Source organism: Cornus florida, unplaced genomic scaffold (genome assembly GCF_030987335.1).
Source record: "Cornus florida cultivar Cherokee Brave unplaced genomic scaffold, ASM3098733v1 CherokeeBrave_3.0.0_Hap2_Chr10, whole genome shotgun sequence".
Lineage (NCBI taxonomy): Eukaryota > Viridiplantae > Streptophyta > Magnoliopsida > Cornales > Cornaceae > Cornus > Cornus florida.
The window spans coordinates 19,496,238-19,513,436 of NW_026775580.1; the positions used below are offsets into that span (position 1 = coordinate 19,496,238).

General features: G+C 37.5%; 2 protein-coding genes across 7 annotated transcripts in view; both read left to right on the top strand.

Moving 5' to 3' along the window:
• The first annotated feature begins 637 nt into the window (after window positions 1-637).
• On the top strand, window positions 638-9,598 carry LOC132280231 (sucrose synthase-like). Of its 3 annotated transcripts, none has more exons than XM_059782409.1 (16): window positions 638-1,139; window positions 1,234-1,385; window positions 1,575-1,767; window positions 1,884-2,219; window positions 2,316-2,414; window positions 2,523-2,813; window positions 2,906-3,072; window positions 3,179-3,403; window positions 3,492-4,055; window positions 4,135-4,279; window positions 4,366-4,525; window positions 4,612-4,709; window positions 5,610-5,686; window positions 5,916-5,990; window positions 7,229-7,308; window positions 8,309-9,598. In XM_059782409.1, the coding sequence occupies exons 1-11, from the start codon at window positions 1,014-1,016 to the stop codon at window positions 4,396-4,398; spliced, it is 2,331 nt and encodes a 776-aa protein (XP_059638392.1). In that variant the 5' UTR covers window positions 638-1,013; the 3' UTR covers window positions 4,399-4,525; window positions 4,612-4,709; window positions 5,610-5,686; window positions 5,916-5,990; window positions 7,229-7,308; window positions 8,309-9,598. The 3 variants fall into 3 exon arrangements, with proteins under 3 accessions (XP_059638392.1, XP_059638393.1, XP_059638391.1); XM_059782410.1 differs by lacking the exon at window positions 5,610-5,686 and having other exon boundaries at window positions 8,309-9,240; window positions 9,338-9,598; XM_059782408.1 differs by lacking the exon at window positions 5,610-5,686.
• Window positions 9,599-10,414: 816 nt separating this feature from the next.
• LOC132277290 (aminodeoxychorismate synthase, chloroplastic) overlaps window positions 10,415-17,199 on the top strand; it is a 60,073-nt gene continuing 53,288 nt past the window's right edge. For 3 of the 4 annotated variants that reach the window (XM_059779106.1, XM_059779108.1, XM_059779109.1), the window contains exon 1: window positions 10,415-10,696. The gene's annotated coding sequence lies outside the window, so the exon portion shown is untranslated. Of the gene's footprint in view, window positions 10,697-11,390; window positions 11,493-17,199 lie in introns of all 4 variants that reach the window. The other variant, XM_059779107.1, reaches the window with a different exon arrangement.

The following is a 17,199-nucleotide window of genomic DNA, read 5'->3' on the forward strand; positions in this document are numbered from 1 at the left end:
TCTTTTGTTGGAAAATATGGCTCAATGTGTTTTGACTACTGCTTCTCATAGCCTTAAGGAGCGTTTGCAGCATGTTATAGCATCTCATCCAGAAAAATTACTCCAACTCACATCTTGGTATTGTTATTATATATTAATTTCTTTTTGCTGATGTGATATTTTTATGTTTGCTTAATTTTTCTGCTTTGGAAAAATTGGACCATAATCTTTATAAGTTGTAACATTTAAGATTTCATTTATTTTGTTTACAAGTAAAACTATACTTCCATTAGTGTCAGTGTGATCTCCTTTGAGGGTAAATATTTGTGCTCAACGAAAACCCCTTCTCTTTCTCCATGTGGTCAAGAAATTTTATAAAATAATCAAATTACCCTTAAATTCATTCTCTCCTTTATTTTATTTTATAAAATAATCAAATTACCCTTAAACTCATTCTCTCCTTTATTTTATTTTATAAAATAATCAAATTACCCTTAAACTCATTCTCTCCTTTATTTTATTTTTTTAGTTTTATTATTATAACCAAATTACCCTTAAACTCATTCTCTCCTTTTTATTTTATTATTTTAAACCCACCATCCCTGTCTCACACACATATTTTTTTTTTGTTAACAACACATATTCATTTATATATATGAATTTTATTTAAACCCTGATACAACACCACCACTACTACTTACTCCGTCGCCCACCTCTACCTCCACTCCATTCCTGGCTCTCACCAGATGCCGCACCACTCCGCCGCCATTACGATTCCTCTCTCTCATAATCTTAGTATTTCCTACATGGGGTTTTCATTCCAATCAACATACTCAATCAAAATCATCAAAATATTTCATACATATTTCATACTTGGTTACATAGAGTCCAAAGAGAAAGAAGATAGAGAGAGAGAGATTTTAGGGTTTTTTTTTTATTTTTTTATTTTTATGTAATTAATAATGGTATTATAAAAATATAATTGATTAATAAGTCTGTTATTTATTACTAGAGAGCTTTTTTTGTATAACAGGATGCAAAGCCAAGGAAAAGTGATCTTAAAAAACGCTGAAATCTTGAACCATTTGGTATCTATTTACAAAGCGGATGGAGAGAAGCTCATCAATGGCCAATTTGGACTTGTCTTGGAATCCATTCAGGTAAGCAGGTTTCCTAAGACTAGAAAAAGTAATAATTTTTATTTCTTAAGTTGTGACTTTGAAGTATATTTTTGTGTACTATGATGAATTATAGGAAGCCGTAATGATAGTTCCTCGAATTGCACTTGCTGTCCGACCAAGGCCCGGATTCACAGAATATATATGTCTGGATCTAAATGCACTCACTATTGAAGATATGAGCGTGCCCCAATATCTGCAGTTGAAGGAAAAACTCGTTGATGGATGGTAATTTGAATTTTGATGAAATTTAGTTTACCCTTTGTTGTTTCATGCATTAATTTTTATTTTAGGTTAGTTTCACTGATTCTTGCCATGCACCTTGAGTTTGAATTAGACTTTGAATCATTCAATTCATCGATTCCGCGTATTACTTTACCCTTTGTTGATTCAAATTAGTGTCACTGATTCTTGCAGTAGCAATGGCACCTTTGAGTTTGAATTGGACTTTGAATCATTCAATGCATCAATTCCTCACCCAAAGCTTTCAGAATCTATTGGACATGGTGTGGAGAATGTTAACCGCCACCTATCTTCAAAAATGTTCCATGACAAAGATATGAAGCAGCAACTGCTTGATTTTCTTCGTCTTCATAACTACATGGGCAAGGTAAATTTTGATTGTGGTCCTAATAATTTATGAGTACTCACTATAAAGATTTTTGTCTTCTAGATTGAAACTGAATGTATCTAAAATGAATGTCATACTTTGATGTTATTGTGCAGTCACTCATGGTAAATGATAGAATTCAGAACTTGGACCAACTTCAATCTGTTGTCAGAGAGGCGGTGGACTTTCTGTCTACCCTGCCTTTGGATACCCCATTTTCTGATTTTGAAGATAGATTCCAAGTGATTGGTCTGGAAAGGGGTTGGGGTAATAGTGCTGAATCAGTGTCAGACATGCTTAATCTGCTCTTACAACTCCTGGAGGCTCCTGACCATTGTGCTGTCGAGAAATTTCTCGGCACAGTCCCTATGGTTTTCAATGTTGTTATTCTCTCTCCCCATGGTTACTTTGCTCAAGACAATGTCTTGGGCTATCCTGATACTGGTGGCCAGGTATGTTAAAAGATTGATGAACAAAATGTTTTTTGTCCCTTAAATTGTTGTTTCAGCCACTCTAAATTTTTTACTATCTCTAACCTTGCCTCACAGGTTGTCTACATTTTGGATCAAGTTCCTGCCATGGAGCACGAGATGCTTCAACGGTTGAAAAAACAAGGACTTAATGATATCATCCCTAGGATTATCATTGTTAGTATTCAAGTTTTCTTTATGTTTCTTTTACCTTAGGTTATGTTTCTTTTACCTTAGGTTTGTGGTCCATTTGTTTTAGTGCTAATGCCTGATATTTCGTCATAGGTCACTCGCCTTCTGCCAGATGCAGTTGGCACCACGTGCAATCAACGCATTGAGAAAGTCTATGGAACAGAGCATTCATACATTCTGCGAGTTCCCTTTAGAACTGAGGAGGGAATTCTTCGCAAGTGGATCTCACGTTTTGAAGTGTGGCCATATATGGAGACTTTCACTGAGGATGTTGCAAATGAAATTCTTGGAGAGTTGCAGACAAAGCCAGACTTGATCATTGGCAACTATAGCGAGGGAAACCTTGTTGCCACCTTGCTAGCTCACAAATTTGGGTCAACGCAGGTACATTATTTTCTTTTAAAATATTCAATCATTTGCAACCATGTGATGTGGACCAAATATGTGTTACTTATATGAATATTCGACCTTTGCAGTGTACTATTGCTCATGCTTTGGAGAAAACTAAATATCCAAATTCTGATGTCTATTGGAAGAAATTTGAGGAGAAGTATCATTTCTCCTCCCAGTTTACTGCTGATCTTATTGCAATGAATCATACTGATTTCATTGTCACTAGCACTTTCCAGGAGATTGCTGGAAGGTCCCATTAATTCTTGTTAATCAGCAAATTATGTATATAATTAATTTGTTTTTCAATTATTTATTTTATAATGAGACCCCCTAAACTATTATTCTGATCTTTCCAGTAAGAACTCTTATGGACAGTATGAAAGTCATACAGCCTTTACCATGCCTGGATTGTACCGAGTTGTCCATGGGATTGATGCGTTCGACCCCAAATTCAACATTGTTGCACCAGGGGCTGATACGTCCCTCTACTTCTCTTACTCAGAGGAGAGTAGAAGACTTGTGAATTTCCACCCTGAAATTGAAGAGCTGCTATTTAGTGATGTTGAGAATGAAGAACATTTGTAAGTTTCTTTCTCTTTGCTATGTCAATGTCCTTTTATCAGTTGACTAAATAAATGATCACTGAAACATTAATGGTGGTGTATGCAGATGTGTATTGAAAGACAAAACCAAGCCCATTCTATTCACAATGGCAAGGCTGGATCGCGTGAAGAACTTGACTGGACTTGTTGAGATGTATGGTAAGAGTGCTCGGCTTAGGGAGTTGGTGAACCTGGTTGTTGTAGGAGGAGATCGTAGGAAGCAGTCGAAGGACTTGGAAGAGCAAGCAGAGATGAAGAAGATGTATGAGCTCATAGACACATACAAGTTGAATGGTCAGTTCAGATGGATTTCTTCCCAGATGAACCGGGAGAGGAATGGTGAACTGTACCGATACATTGCAGACAAGAGGGGAGCTTTCGTGCAGCCTGCTTTCTATGAGGCTTTCGGGCTGACAGTGGTGGAGTCCATGACCTGTGGCTTACCTACATTTGCTACATTGCATGGCGGTCCAGCTGAGATAATTGTTCATGGAAAGTCTGGCTTCCACATTGATCCATACCATGGTGATGAGGTTGCTCAAGTGCTAGTTAATTTCTTTGAAAAGTGCAGGGATGAACCTACTCATTGGGAAGCTATTTCTGTTGGAGGCCTTAACCGCATTATTGAGAAGTAAGTGTATATGCCATCCTTTATTTTGTTCATGAAATTTTTATTTGTCCTGGTAACTTATAAATCTCTGTTTTTGTAGATTTACATGGCAAATATACTCTGAGAGGGTGATCAATTTGGCTGGGGTATATGGATTTTGGAAGCATGTGTCTAAAAAAGATGAACGTGTGATTCAGAAACGTCGCTACATCGAAATGTTTCATGCTTTGATGTACCGTAAGTCGGTAAGCCCCTTCAGCCATGACCTACTAATTTTATTTTCGAAAATTTCTTGAAACTTTATGCTTATATTCCTGAATTTTTATTTCAGGCTGAATCTGTTCCGTTGGCCGTTGATGAGTAGTAGATAAAAGGTGATCAATTTGGCTGGGGTATATGGATTTTGGAAGCATGTGTCTAAAAAAGATGAACGTGTGATTCAGAAACGTCGCTACATCGAAATGTTTCATGCTTTGATGTACCGTAAGTCGGTAAGCCCCTTCAGCCATGACCTACTAATTTTATTTTCGAAAATTTCTTGAAACTTTATGCTTATATTCCTGAATTTTTATTTCAGGCTGAATCTGTTCCGTTGGCCGTTGATGAGTAGTAGATAAAAGGAAGAACCGTTGGCAGTGGCAGTTGATGAGCATGTGATAAAAGGAATTATCATGGGTGCCCTCAATTTTCCTTTTGGTTTTTTCTTTATCAATTTTCTCAAGAAATTTGTTTTGAATAGACTGATAGGTAGACAGTTACTTGTAGTGAATTTGGTTTTCATTGATGGTTTTAGCCATTTTTATTCTAGTAGATGGAAAATTGATAAATGTATGGCATTTGCTATTCCCGTGATAATAAATATCTATGTTAATCATGTTTTGTTTGTTTATGTAGATTGAATATTTCATTTATATATATATATATATCTACTAACTGTTATGCAAATTAATACATTATATACAACGCTTGGTGGTCTTTCTATACACCATATATGTAAATCTATATAGGCTGATTGCATTTTTTGACACTCATTCTTTTCACATGGGTGCAAGAGTGCAAACACATATCAATTAGCAAATCACTCCACAAAACACAAAGTCTTTATGATTTTTTTTCCACCAAATCTTCACCTTAATTTTAATTGGAATCTTATATATCTAAGATACTCATGTATTGTTCCTTTATATAGTTTTTTTTTAACATATTTTTCACTACGGCAACCCGCACACACACACACACACACACATATATATAAAAGCATTCGCAAATGCTTAAAGTAGTGTCTTCTTTTTTTTTTTTTAATTAATTTTGGAAATTGACTTCAATGCTTGATGCTTTTGTGGCATGATGGAAATGGGTTCGTTTGATTGGAATCTTATATTTTGATTTCTGGATTATTGCAACTCTTATAGTTTTTGCATTAAATTGGCAGGAAAACATCATTTTACTTGTAAGAAAATAGGGAGGAAACTATTGTTTTGAATTAAGCACTTAGCATTCTTTTCATATGGGTGCAAGAGTGACTTAAATTTGTATAAAATTTTATGTATGATCAGTTCAATTACTCATTCACAGACACATGCTTATGTATATGGCCCGTATGGTTGGTTTGGTTACAAGAGGCCACGGATGAGCTTGGGAATCACCCTGAGGTTCAACCTAACTCTGAAAACTTTCCCCAGAGCTCATATAAACATAAATTAAAGCATGAACCTCTGTTTATATTTAGTCATTTATTCTTTCCATTTCTTTTTCATAGAGTGGGGTGCCGTCAAACAAGTTCCTCTATTAGATTCTTAGATAAAAACTATTTCCTGGAACTCTATACATACACAAAGGTATCATGTAAAATTTTGCAAATATCCTTTCTTTGGCTTGCAGAAAAAGTTGGACTTTACGCTAAAAGTTACTGGAGGGGACATAAAAACAAGACCTGGCATTTCTGATGCTATTGAGGTTTGACCATCTATCTTTTAATGTGTCTTTGATTGACAGTTATGTATGACATGATTAATATAAATGGGTATCTCAAGTGTTTGTTTCTGTTTTTAAATAGTATGTCATAGCATTAGCTAATGATTCTGCATTTGGTTTGAATCAACTTTATTTATGATCCTGATGTTATCGGCACCAAATATAAGATTTTGTAGTGTTGTTAGAAACATGATATACTGCTATGGCAGGGTTCTAAACATGGCATTCGATTTTCTCCTCTCTTCTCACTAATGTGTAATTTTTATCATTTTCTGGCACCTTCATTCCAGAACCATTTTTTAGAGTCCTCTCCTAGATTATTGTTCAACATTATGTTCAAAAGTGATGAGACCTCGACTCATGTGTTTTTTTTTTTTTTTCATGGCCCCCTTTCCTACACTTTGTGGCAAAGGCTCTTTGCTCTCTCTTGGATTTTTACGTTGGGTTGCTTTTCAAGAAATTAACTCAATGCTCAAGATCTCTTTTTTGGGTTTTGGTAAAGAACAGAAAGCCAAAAAATTTCTCACTATTCTATAGTCATTTGCTGTGAGAGGAATGCTAATTATTATTTTTTTAAGACAAGCAGAGTGGCGAAGAGGATCTTTAGTGCAAGGTTGATTTCAAAGGGATGGCTTTGAGTTTAATTATGAGATATTGAGTTGCCAGGCTGAAGAGAAGGGTAGTACAAAGGGATTGGAGTCCCTGTTCTGAGGGGAGAATCAAATTTAATTTTAATGCATAGAAAAGGTCAACTTTGCACTAAAAACATCTTTAGAGATCACTTAGGCAATACTATTCTTTGTTTGTTTAAGATGGTGGGAACTAGGTTTGCTATAAAAACAAAGCTCCTCACTCTCGTTGAAGGCCTCTTTCGTGGGAATTCATCATTCCACAATTGAGGGCGATTTCATGGTGGTGGTTAGCTGGGTGAGATCTAAAATATGTACATTTATGTGCTTGCGAGTATTTGCTCACACATATGCTTACATGATTATCTCAACTTAACAAAACCCTGTCCCAACTATTTGGGATTGACTTCAACTCAACTCTGTGTTTACATGGTCATATAACACTTCAATTTCTAGTTTTGGACTCGTATTTAATTACCTTTTATGCATTTATGCAGGATATATTTGGTATGTGTATGTGTTATCTGGCAATTTGTATATTATTAGGATTTTACAGTCTAGTCTTAAAGAAGAGGTATATTATTTGTACAGGGGACTATACGGGATGCTATTGAAGATTCCATTACATGGTCAGTGCGGAAAGTTGTTCCCATTTTGCCTGGTGACTACAGGTATGGCAATAACAGAAGTTTTTATTTTTTATTTTATTATTATTATTATTTTTTTCCTGAATGGGGTGAAAATTTTATAAATGGAAAACTACAGTACAACAAATATAGAGGGGGCATTCCCGTCAATTACAATTCAAAATTAAGAAAAAGCCCACTTCCCGTAAGGGCCCAAATACACCAACATATAATATTGGAAAATTGTGTAAGCAAACACAATTGGTTTCCTGGTAGAGCCCCTGCTCCAGATGGTTTCCCAGCTTGATTTTTTCAAAAATATTGGAGTGATGTCATAGCTGCAGTGAGCCATTTCTTCACCTCTGGTAGCATGCCAAAGGGTGTGAATTCTACTTTCCTTGCCCTTATTCCTAAGGGATATTAGCAAATATAGACCTATTTCCCTGTGTAATTTTCTATATAAAATCTTTACCAAAATTGTTGCTTACAGACTAAGTTCTATCATTCCATCTCTGGTGGGATTAGAGCAATCTGGTTTTGTTAAGCGTCCCTGGCAACATTTTGCTAATCTCAGATTTGATTAGTGGGTTTGGAAGGAAGAGGGGTGATCCCTCTATGGCCTTGAAAGTTGATTTGTAGAAGGCATATGACACAGTTGATTGGGGGTTCCTAAAAAATTTGCTACTAGCATATGGTTTTGGGTCCAAATGGATTGATTGGATCATGTCTTGTGTCACCACTCCATCCTTCTCTATTTTATTCAATGGGGTCCTGCAGGCTACTTCTCTTCAAAGAGGGGATTGAGACAATGCTGCCTTTGAGTCCTTTGTTATTCTCTTTAGTCACTGAGTATTTCTCTGGCCTCATGTTGAACAAGATTAACTCTGGGCAATTACAATGTATTAATAGTGTTTCTAAAGCTGGGTTGAAATTACCTCATACTTTCTATGCAAATGACTTAATGATAGTGGTTAAAGCTGGTGTGTCCTCTGCTAGAGCATTGGCAGATGTCTTTGATGCTTTTGCCTCGTGTACTGGCCTGCAGGTAATTTCAGAAATTTTTATGGAGTGGGAAGACTGAGCTCAAGAAGATGTCACATGTGTCTTGGAAAAATGTCACTTTGCCTTTTAATGAAGGAGGTTTAAATATCAGGAAAGTCCAGGATCTGGACTGTGCTTCTAAAATATCTCTTTGTTGGGATATGTTGCAGCAGAAGGACAAACTATGGGTGCAGTGGTTTCATTCTAAATATTTGGCCAAGGCTTCTTTCTGGACAGTGATCCCTAAGGCTGTTCACCTCTGTGGAAACATATGATTGCAGCTAAAGATATTATTTTGACTCATTGTACTTTTAAAGTGGGATGTGGTGATAGATTGATGCTTTTGTCTGATCCTTGGTGCCATGGTAATTCATTGATTCAAAGCTTTTGGAGCTACTGGGTTCAGAAGTCTGAATCATTATGCTCCTGTGTCTTCCATCATAGAATCTGGTCAGTGGAAACTTGAAGTCTTTCTGATTTAAAGATGACATTGTTGTTGTGCCAATAGCTGCCGAATCTGATGTTATTATTTGGAAGCATGGTCAGTTCTCTCTGAAATCTGCTTGGAATGTCTGTAGAAAGCAATCTGTGGTTTTAGATTGGACTACTCTATGCAGGAAATACTGTTGTCCAAGGGTCTCTGTGGTTGTATCTTTGATTTTACGGAACAGGAATCTGACTTTTGTGCACCTGCAGGAACCTTGACATCTATATGTCATAACTGTTTTGCTGGTTTAGACGAGAATGATAATAACAGAAGATATAGTTCCCAAAAATGACAAAATGCTCAACCACCAGGCATAATCTTCTGTTATTGCCTGTTGGACATACACAGCAATAACAGAAGATTTAGTTTTAATATTCCAACAGGCTTCAGCTTTTGCTGTGATAAACATACGCCCCCTACGTGATAGAATGGAAACCAGCAAAGTAGTTGTAAGTTAATCTTTCTCTTTGGAGGGGTTCCTGTCATCCTTCTGATCGGTTTAAATAACTGTGCATTTCTTTTTTCATTGGTTGCGCTCAAATGCAGCTGAAACATCTAGAGCATGGTAAAGGAAGATTTGGAGGTGCAGAGAGATAATAAAAACCAGTTGAGAATTTTGTTTTGAATGAATTTATTATCTGATTCAAGTTTGAGAAAATCCAATGCTTAATTGGAGACTGCATATAAGTAAGAATATTTTTTATTTTTTATTTTTTTTTTTATGTAACCAAACAGCTGTATAACAGTTTTTATGTCACTGAAAATGCTAAAGATCTTCATTGATATATGAAACTTCCTTCCTTGTTATCTTTTGTGTTTACAAAATCTGTAATATCACATTCCCATTCTCATGAGCAATTATGAGAAAATAAAGGTTAATAAGTTGATCTTAGACGCGGATGAATGAGAAGTTGTCATGTTGTGTGGCTTAGATATCTGGTTTTTTCTTTCCCCCGTGCCAGTGCCTCCGGTGGTTGTGTGGAATGACAAGTGGACATGGCAAGACATTTGTCATTACTTGTATAGTATTAAAAACGAATATAATATATATGTATAATATTATTAATATAAAATATAATATATTATACATATAAATAATATATATTTCAATATATAGGTTAGATGAAAGAACTGTGCCATATGCATTATTTTATGCCATGGTGATACCTTGGATTGGGTATGCATGCATCTGTTGCAATCAGGGAATGTGGATTACAACATCCAGAATTATGCTCAAAATGCCCCCTTAGTCCCAATGTAGTGGCACAAGTTCAATTTTAACATGTTGTAATTGATATAATTTTCGGTGTAATTAACATTTTAAAAGACATAATTCGTCACTAAAAGATGGTTGTATAACCAAATGTAGACATTACTGAGTTGTTGTTGCCAATCAAAAGGAAAAGTTAAAGAATCGTAGTTGTGAATGTTTCAGCCGAGTGGACAGAATTGTACTAATGAATTTGTACAAGTTTTTTTTTTTTAACTCAGAAAAAAAAAAAAATTAACAGTATTAGCCCACCCCACTAGCCCACCCAAACAAGCACAAATCAGCTAAGCCACAGTACTAAAATATAGGCCCAAACCAAATAAGTCCAGACAAGCCCTAATACATGAGAGCCTATCATTTCGATGTGCGAGTGCCGCGGCAGATTTACACTGAAGGCTTGGAGCTGAAGCATTTGCCACTGGCCGAGACCACCACGTCCACCACCTTCCCGATTGACATTACCAAGACAGCAAGACGAGGGTTCAGGCTGTTCAATTCCACCGTGAACCACTGTTCTCCTCCCGTCCTTCGCGTTTCGAGTCGCCGCCGAGATCGTACGCACGTGGGCACGGCGAAGGCCTTCTCGGCCTCTACAAGGGCGTTTCTCGGTTTCTGCCTTTCTGGTCATTGCTCAGGTACCGTATTTCATATCCATTTCCCAAATTTCACTCCGCTTTCAATAATTTTAATTATTTACATGAATATATACATACACAATGATATATATCAACTGTACAGTCTATACCTGGATATCAATGAATTCTGAGGTTGAAAATTTGTGAAATAAGGCTATATATATTTAAAAACTCATAGATAAATGGTTATAACAATTTATTTATTTATTATTTTTTTAAAGTTAGTTCCAAAATTATTTGAATTTCTTTTTATTAGGCTTCGTTTTTATTAGTTACACAAAATCCAAATAAATTGTGAACTATATTATATAGGAAACATAAATTCAATGATCTTAATATTAATAATCAATTTGGATCATCTTTATAAACAAATTCCCAGATTTTGATTTGCAATTGAAATTTATTTTAAATTCAAATAACAAACAAAGCAGGCAGACTGGTGAGCTTCCTCTTATACTGTTATACAAGAGTTTAATAGCACTCAGTATGTGAACACTGAATTTCTATGCCTTAATCAGTCAATTATCTGAAGAAACATTGCTAATTAAGTAAAATTGAATTAAACAGCAGTTGGTTTTGTTTGGTCAAGATGTTAAAACATTGAAGTTTCAGTTGATGCATTATCAACTTGATGTACCTAATAATCCCGAGTTTCAGAATATTTCTTCTCTTACTGATTTATGTTGGCAACTAGTTGTAAGAAGGAAGGTCGAGGACTACCCTTTGGTTGACAGATTGATCTGTCTTATGTTGACTCGTCCTGTTTCTACAACAACTACGGAGAGGGCATTTTCAGGTATGAGACTTGTTAAATCAGCGATGCGTGGTAGAATTGGAGATGAATTTCTTGCTGATTGCATGACCATACACCTTGAACTGGAACTTGTTTGAAAAATTGACTTGGAGTCTATTATTAACGAATTCGAGTCTTGAAAGACTCGTTGCGCACGACACGAGATAACTCTTCTCCATTGTCGATCACGCTCTTTACTGAACCTCCATAACCACTTCCCCAATAAGGCTCTATTAGAAGGGACCAACTTCCGGATACCTAACCCGCCAAACTTCAATGGTTTGCAAACCTGCTCCCAATTAACAAGATGATACTTAAACTCCTCTCCTTTTCCACCCCAAAGAAAATCTCTCTGAATTTTTTCAATTCGTTCAGCAACAAAGCACGGGATTTGAAACAGAGATAAGAAATATGTGGGAACGGACGAGAGGGTGCTCTTAATAAGAGTGACCTTCCCTCCTTTCGAAAGAAACTGTTTTTTCCATCCCGCTAATATTTTTTCATACTTGTTAATTACCGGATCCCAAGTCCCTACTCTACTGGAGGAGATTCCCAAAGGTAATCCCAGATAAGGGAGTGGAAAAGCACCCACTCCACACCCAAGAACAGCAGCTAAAGAGGAAATATCAGAAACCTCCCCCTTGGACAAGCACACTCTTTCCAACATTAATCTTAAGACCAGGCACTGCTTGGAAGCATGTAAGAATGCACCTCAAATACCTAAGTTGGGAAACATCAACATCACAGAAAACCAAGGTATCATCTGCAAACAACAAATGGGATATCTCATTCTGGTTAGCAGCATCTCTGCCAACAGTGAACCCCCTTATGTACCCTAAATCCTCTACCTTTTTCATTAATCTACTCAATCCCTCCATGACAATAAGGAAAAGAAAAGACGACAAAGGATCTCCTTGTCTCAAACCACGTGAGCTCGGAAAAAAACCAGCAGTAGAGCCATTCACAAGCACAGAGAACATAACTGACGAGATACAAGATTCAATCCATTTTATCCATCGATTCCCATACCCCATTCTCCGAAGCAAGTAAAGAAGAAATTTCCAATTCACGTTATCATAAGCTTTCTCGATGTTAAGTTTGCATAATACACCAGGAACTTCACTCTTCAACCTAGAGTCGACACATTCTCCTGCGATAAGAACGGAGCCTAAAATCTGTCTACCACCAACAAAAACATTTTGTGACTCTGAGATAATTCCATCCAAAACATTTCGCATTCTAAGAACAAGGACCTTGGCAATAAGCTTATATATACACCCCACTAGACTGATTGGCCGGAAGTCCTTAATGTCAGAGGCGTTGCTCTTCTTTGGAATAAAAGCAATGAACGGTGCATTTAATGATTTCTCAAATGTGCCATGAGAATGAAATTCCTGAAAAGTGCCTATTACCTCATTACGCACCACCTCCCAACTCTCTTTCAGAAACCGCATAGTGAATCCGTCTGGTCTCGAAGCTTTATCACCATTACAACTGGATAACGCCTTGAGAACTTCCTCTTCAGAGAACGGAACCTCAAGCATATCACTATCCAACGAAGAAATAGCATCGAAATGCAAACCATCAGGTTTTGGTCTCCATTCCAAAGTCTCGGTATAGAGCTGCTGATAAAAAGAAACAATACCCTCATGCACCTCATCTTCTTTCCGCAATTCTAAACCATTCACACGAATACGCCCAATGTTATTGTATCTTCTATGAGCGTTAGCAAGCCTGTGAAAAAATTTAGTATTGCGGTCACCTTCTTTAAGCCACTGTTGTTTACCATGAGAGATAGAGAGAACAGATCTGTATATATTTCACCTACACGCACCAAATAAGCCTATATAGGCTTATATAAGGGATACAAGTCTCCTTAATAACACAAGGGCCTACTAATATAATGTAATTACATAATGGCCCAACATATATATATATATAACATTCTAACACTCCCCCTCAAGCTGGAGAATATATATCAAATAATCCTAGCTTGGAACAGATAGTTCTTAACCGGTTATGACCCAATGCTTTGGTAAACATATCAGCTAATTGATCTTCAGACTTCACGAATGGAGTAGAGATGCTCCTAAGCAATATCTTTTCTCGAATGAAGTGATAATCAACTTCAATATGTTTGGTCCTCTCATGAAACACAGGATTTGAGGCAATGTGAACTGCTGCTTGATTATCACAGAACAATGGAGTAGGAACTTCAACTGTTAACCCAAGTTCTTTTAGAAAATGTTGTATCCAGGTCAACTCACTAGTAGTATGAGCCATTGCCCTATACTCAGCTTCAGCACTAGATCGAGCTACCACCGTTTGCTTTTTACTTCGCCATGTAACAAGATTGCCTCCTACAAATGTGCAGTAGCCTGTAGTAGATCTCCTATCTGAAGGAGAACCAGCCCAATCGGCATCTGTAAAACCTTCCACCCTGAGATGACCATTTGATTTATATAGTAACCCAACACCTGGAGCTTGCTTGAGATATCGGATAATCCGAAGAACAGCAATCCAATGTGGCATTCTAGGAGCTCCCATAAACTGACTTACAACACTAACTGCATATGAAATATCAGGTCGAGTGATAGTGAGATAAATTAATTTCCCAACTAGACGACGAAATCTGCCCGGATCATTAAATAGATCACCCTCATCAGACACAAGTTTTGTATTCGAATCCATAGGAGCATCAACCGGGCGACCACCCAACATACCTGTTTCTTCTAATAAATCCAACACATATTTTCGTTGTGATAAACTTATACCCTTCTTGGATCTAGCAACTTCAATACCCAAGAAATACCTAAGTTTACCCAAGTCTTTAGTGTGGAATCGATATTGCAGAAACAACTTCAACTTAGCAATGCCTTCAGAATCATCACCTGTGATCACAATATCATCTACATATACAACAAGAAAGATGAAGCCAGCTTTAGTGCGCTGGTGAAATACCGAATGGTCAGTCTGACATCTGTTAAGACCAAATTTGAATGCTGCCTCAGAGAATTTTCCAAACCAAGCCCGTGGAGATTGTTTCAATCCATATAGGGCCTTTTTAAGGCGACAAACAGTGTGAAGAGACTCCCCCTGAGCAACAAACCCAGGTGGTTGCTCCATATAAACCTCTTCGACTAAGTCACCATGCAAAAAAGCATTTTTAACGTCTAACTGAAACAGAGGCCAATGTCTATTAGCAGCAAGAGAAATCAAAACACGAATAGAAGAAATCTTAGCAACAGGGGCAAACGTCTCATCATAGTCAATACCATAAGTCTGGGTATAACCTTTGGCAACAAGACGAGCTTTTAACCGCTCAACGGAACCATCTGGAAGATACTTCACGGTGTAGACCCAGCGACAACCAACTGGTTTGACACCTGGAGATAAAGGAACAAGATTCCACGTGTCATTCTGATGCAAAGCATCAATTTCATCTTGCATGGCTTTCCTCCAGCCCGAATCAGACAAAGCATCCTGCACAGTCTTAGGAACAAATGTAGTAGACAATTGAGAGGAAAAACATGAGAAAGATGGCGATAAGGAATTATAAGAGACATACTGAGCAATGGGATGTTTAGTAACACAGGAGCGAGGAGCCTTACGTAGTGCAATAGGCAAGGATTCAGACACAGTGGAAGGTGTTGGATCCAAAGACTCTGAAGACGACGGAGGAGGCACGACATCAGATGGCTTTGGTCTTCGAGTGTACACCTGTAACGGGGCAGGCAAAGGAGATCTAGGCTAAAGAGAAAGTGAGGGAAGTGGAACCGCAGGAAGAAGCGACTCAGAAGTAATATCAAGAATTGAATCACTATCTGAAAAATATGGGACGGACTCACAAAAGGTCACATCCATGCTAATAAAGTACCGTTGAGAAACAGGACTATAACAACGATAACCTTTATGAGAACGAGAGTATCCAAGAAATACACACTTTGTGGCACGTGGGTCAAGTTTATCAAAACCAGGACCAAGATTGTGGACATAACAGACACAGCCAAAAACTCGAGGAGTAAGAGAAAACAAAGGAGAATCAGGAAATAAAATAGAATGTGGAGATTTGCCATGTAATACAGATGACGGCATACGGTTAATAAGATGACAGGCAGTAAGAACAGCATCACCCCAAAACCGTTTAGGCATGCACATATGAAACAAAAGAGCACGGGTTACTTCTAAGAGGTGTCGATTCTTACATTCTGCAACTCCATTTTGTTGAGGAGTATAAACACATGAATTTTGATGAATAATTCCTTTATCACTAAGATAGGTATCAAAAGGGGTTGCAGAATATTCCTTAGCATTATCGGAACGTAAAATACGAATGGGACAGCCAAACTGAGTTTTAATTTCTTTTCGAAATTTTTGAAAAATTAAAAATAATTCAGAACGATCTTTCATTAAAAACAACTAAGTCAGGCGAGAATAATCATCCACAAATGTCACAAAATAATGAAATTTATTGATTGAAGAATGCTTTATTGGACCCCATACATCTGAATGAACCAAATGAAAAGGACTAGAGACACGATTATTAACCCTAGACTTGAAAGACACACGATGGTGCTTACTAAGTTGACAAACCTCACATGACAAGAATTTCAAATTACTAAGACTAGGAACTTGACGCTGCAAAACTTAAAGTGACGAGTGTCCAAGACGACAGTGCCACTGGAATGGAGACAGAGAAGACTGAAGAGCCACAAGATAAGGTGCCACATCAAAGTAATATAAGCCACCAGCTTCATTCCCCGTACCAATCGTCTTCTTCGTCTTGAGATCCTGAAACACACAAAAAGTAGGATAAAATGTAACAGAGCACTGAAGAGATTTAGTAAGCTTACTGACAGACATTAAATTAAAGGGAAACTGAGGAACATATAAAACAGATGAGAGAGGCAAAGAATCACTAAGTTGAGTTGTCCCCAAACCTGAAACCTTAGCGGAGGAACTGTTAGCAAGGGTAACTCTTTGAGAAGGAGGTACAGAATTAAAATCAGATAGAAGAGAAGAACATCCAGTCATATGATCGGATGCTCCAGTGTCTATGATCCAAGGACTGTGAGTGGAAGACAATAGACATGTGGGTGCAGTACCTGACTGGGCAAAGGTAGCTGTGGAAGATGAATTAGATGCTTGCTTATAAGACAAAAACTGAGTATACTCATCACGTGAGACAGGGACCGTATCTGATTCAACTACATTATGAGATCCAGAAGCAACATCATTCGGAGAGGAGGAAACTTGATTTGCATAACTAGATGGTTTCCCATGAAGGTCCCAACAAAAATTCACAGTATGATTAGAAAGACCACAATGAGTACATTTTCGTGATTCCCTGCCACGGCCACGTCCTCCCCGTGAATCACGACCGCCACGTGTGGAGCGTCCCCCACGACCTCCACGGAAAACAGTATTTTCACCCTTTGAAACAATCAATGCTGAACGTTCACCACTCTGCCCAGTATTCAAAGTGGAGGTATCACTGACAAGTGTAGCGCGTTGAAGTCTAGAAAACACATCAGCAAGAGATGGAAGTGTGGGACTGCCCATAATCTGTGAACGAAAAGACTCATAAACTGAGGACAAACCAGTAAGAAAACGAACAACATTAAAGTCCTCACGTTGTTGTTGCATACTGCGAACATCAGCAGTAATGGGCTGATACATATTCAGCTCCTCACAAATGCCCATAACTTTG

What these genes read in the sequence shown, in the direction of transcription:
- LOC132280231 (XM_059782409.1), top strand. Translation starts at nt 1,014, where the DNA reads ATGCAAAGCCAAGGAAAAGTGATCTTAAAAAACGCTGAAATCTTGAAC. An exon ending in TTCATAACTACATGGGCAAG is followed by an intron (nt 1,768 to 1,883) that starts GTAAATTTTGAT and finishes GTTATTGTGCAG; the next exon opens with TCACTCATGGTAAATGATAG. An exon ending in TCATCCCTAGGATTATCATT is followed by an intron (nt 2,415 to 2,522) that starts GTTAGTATTCAA and finishes ATTTCGTCATAG; the next exon opens with GTCACTCGCCTTCTGCCAGA.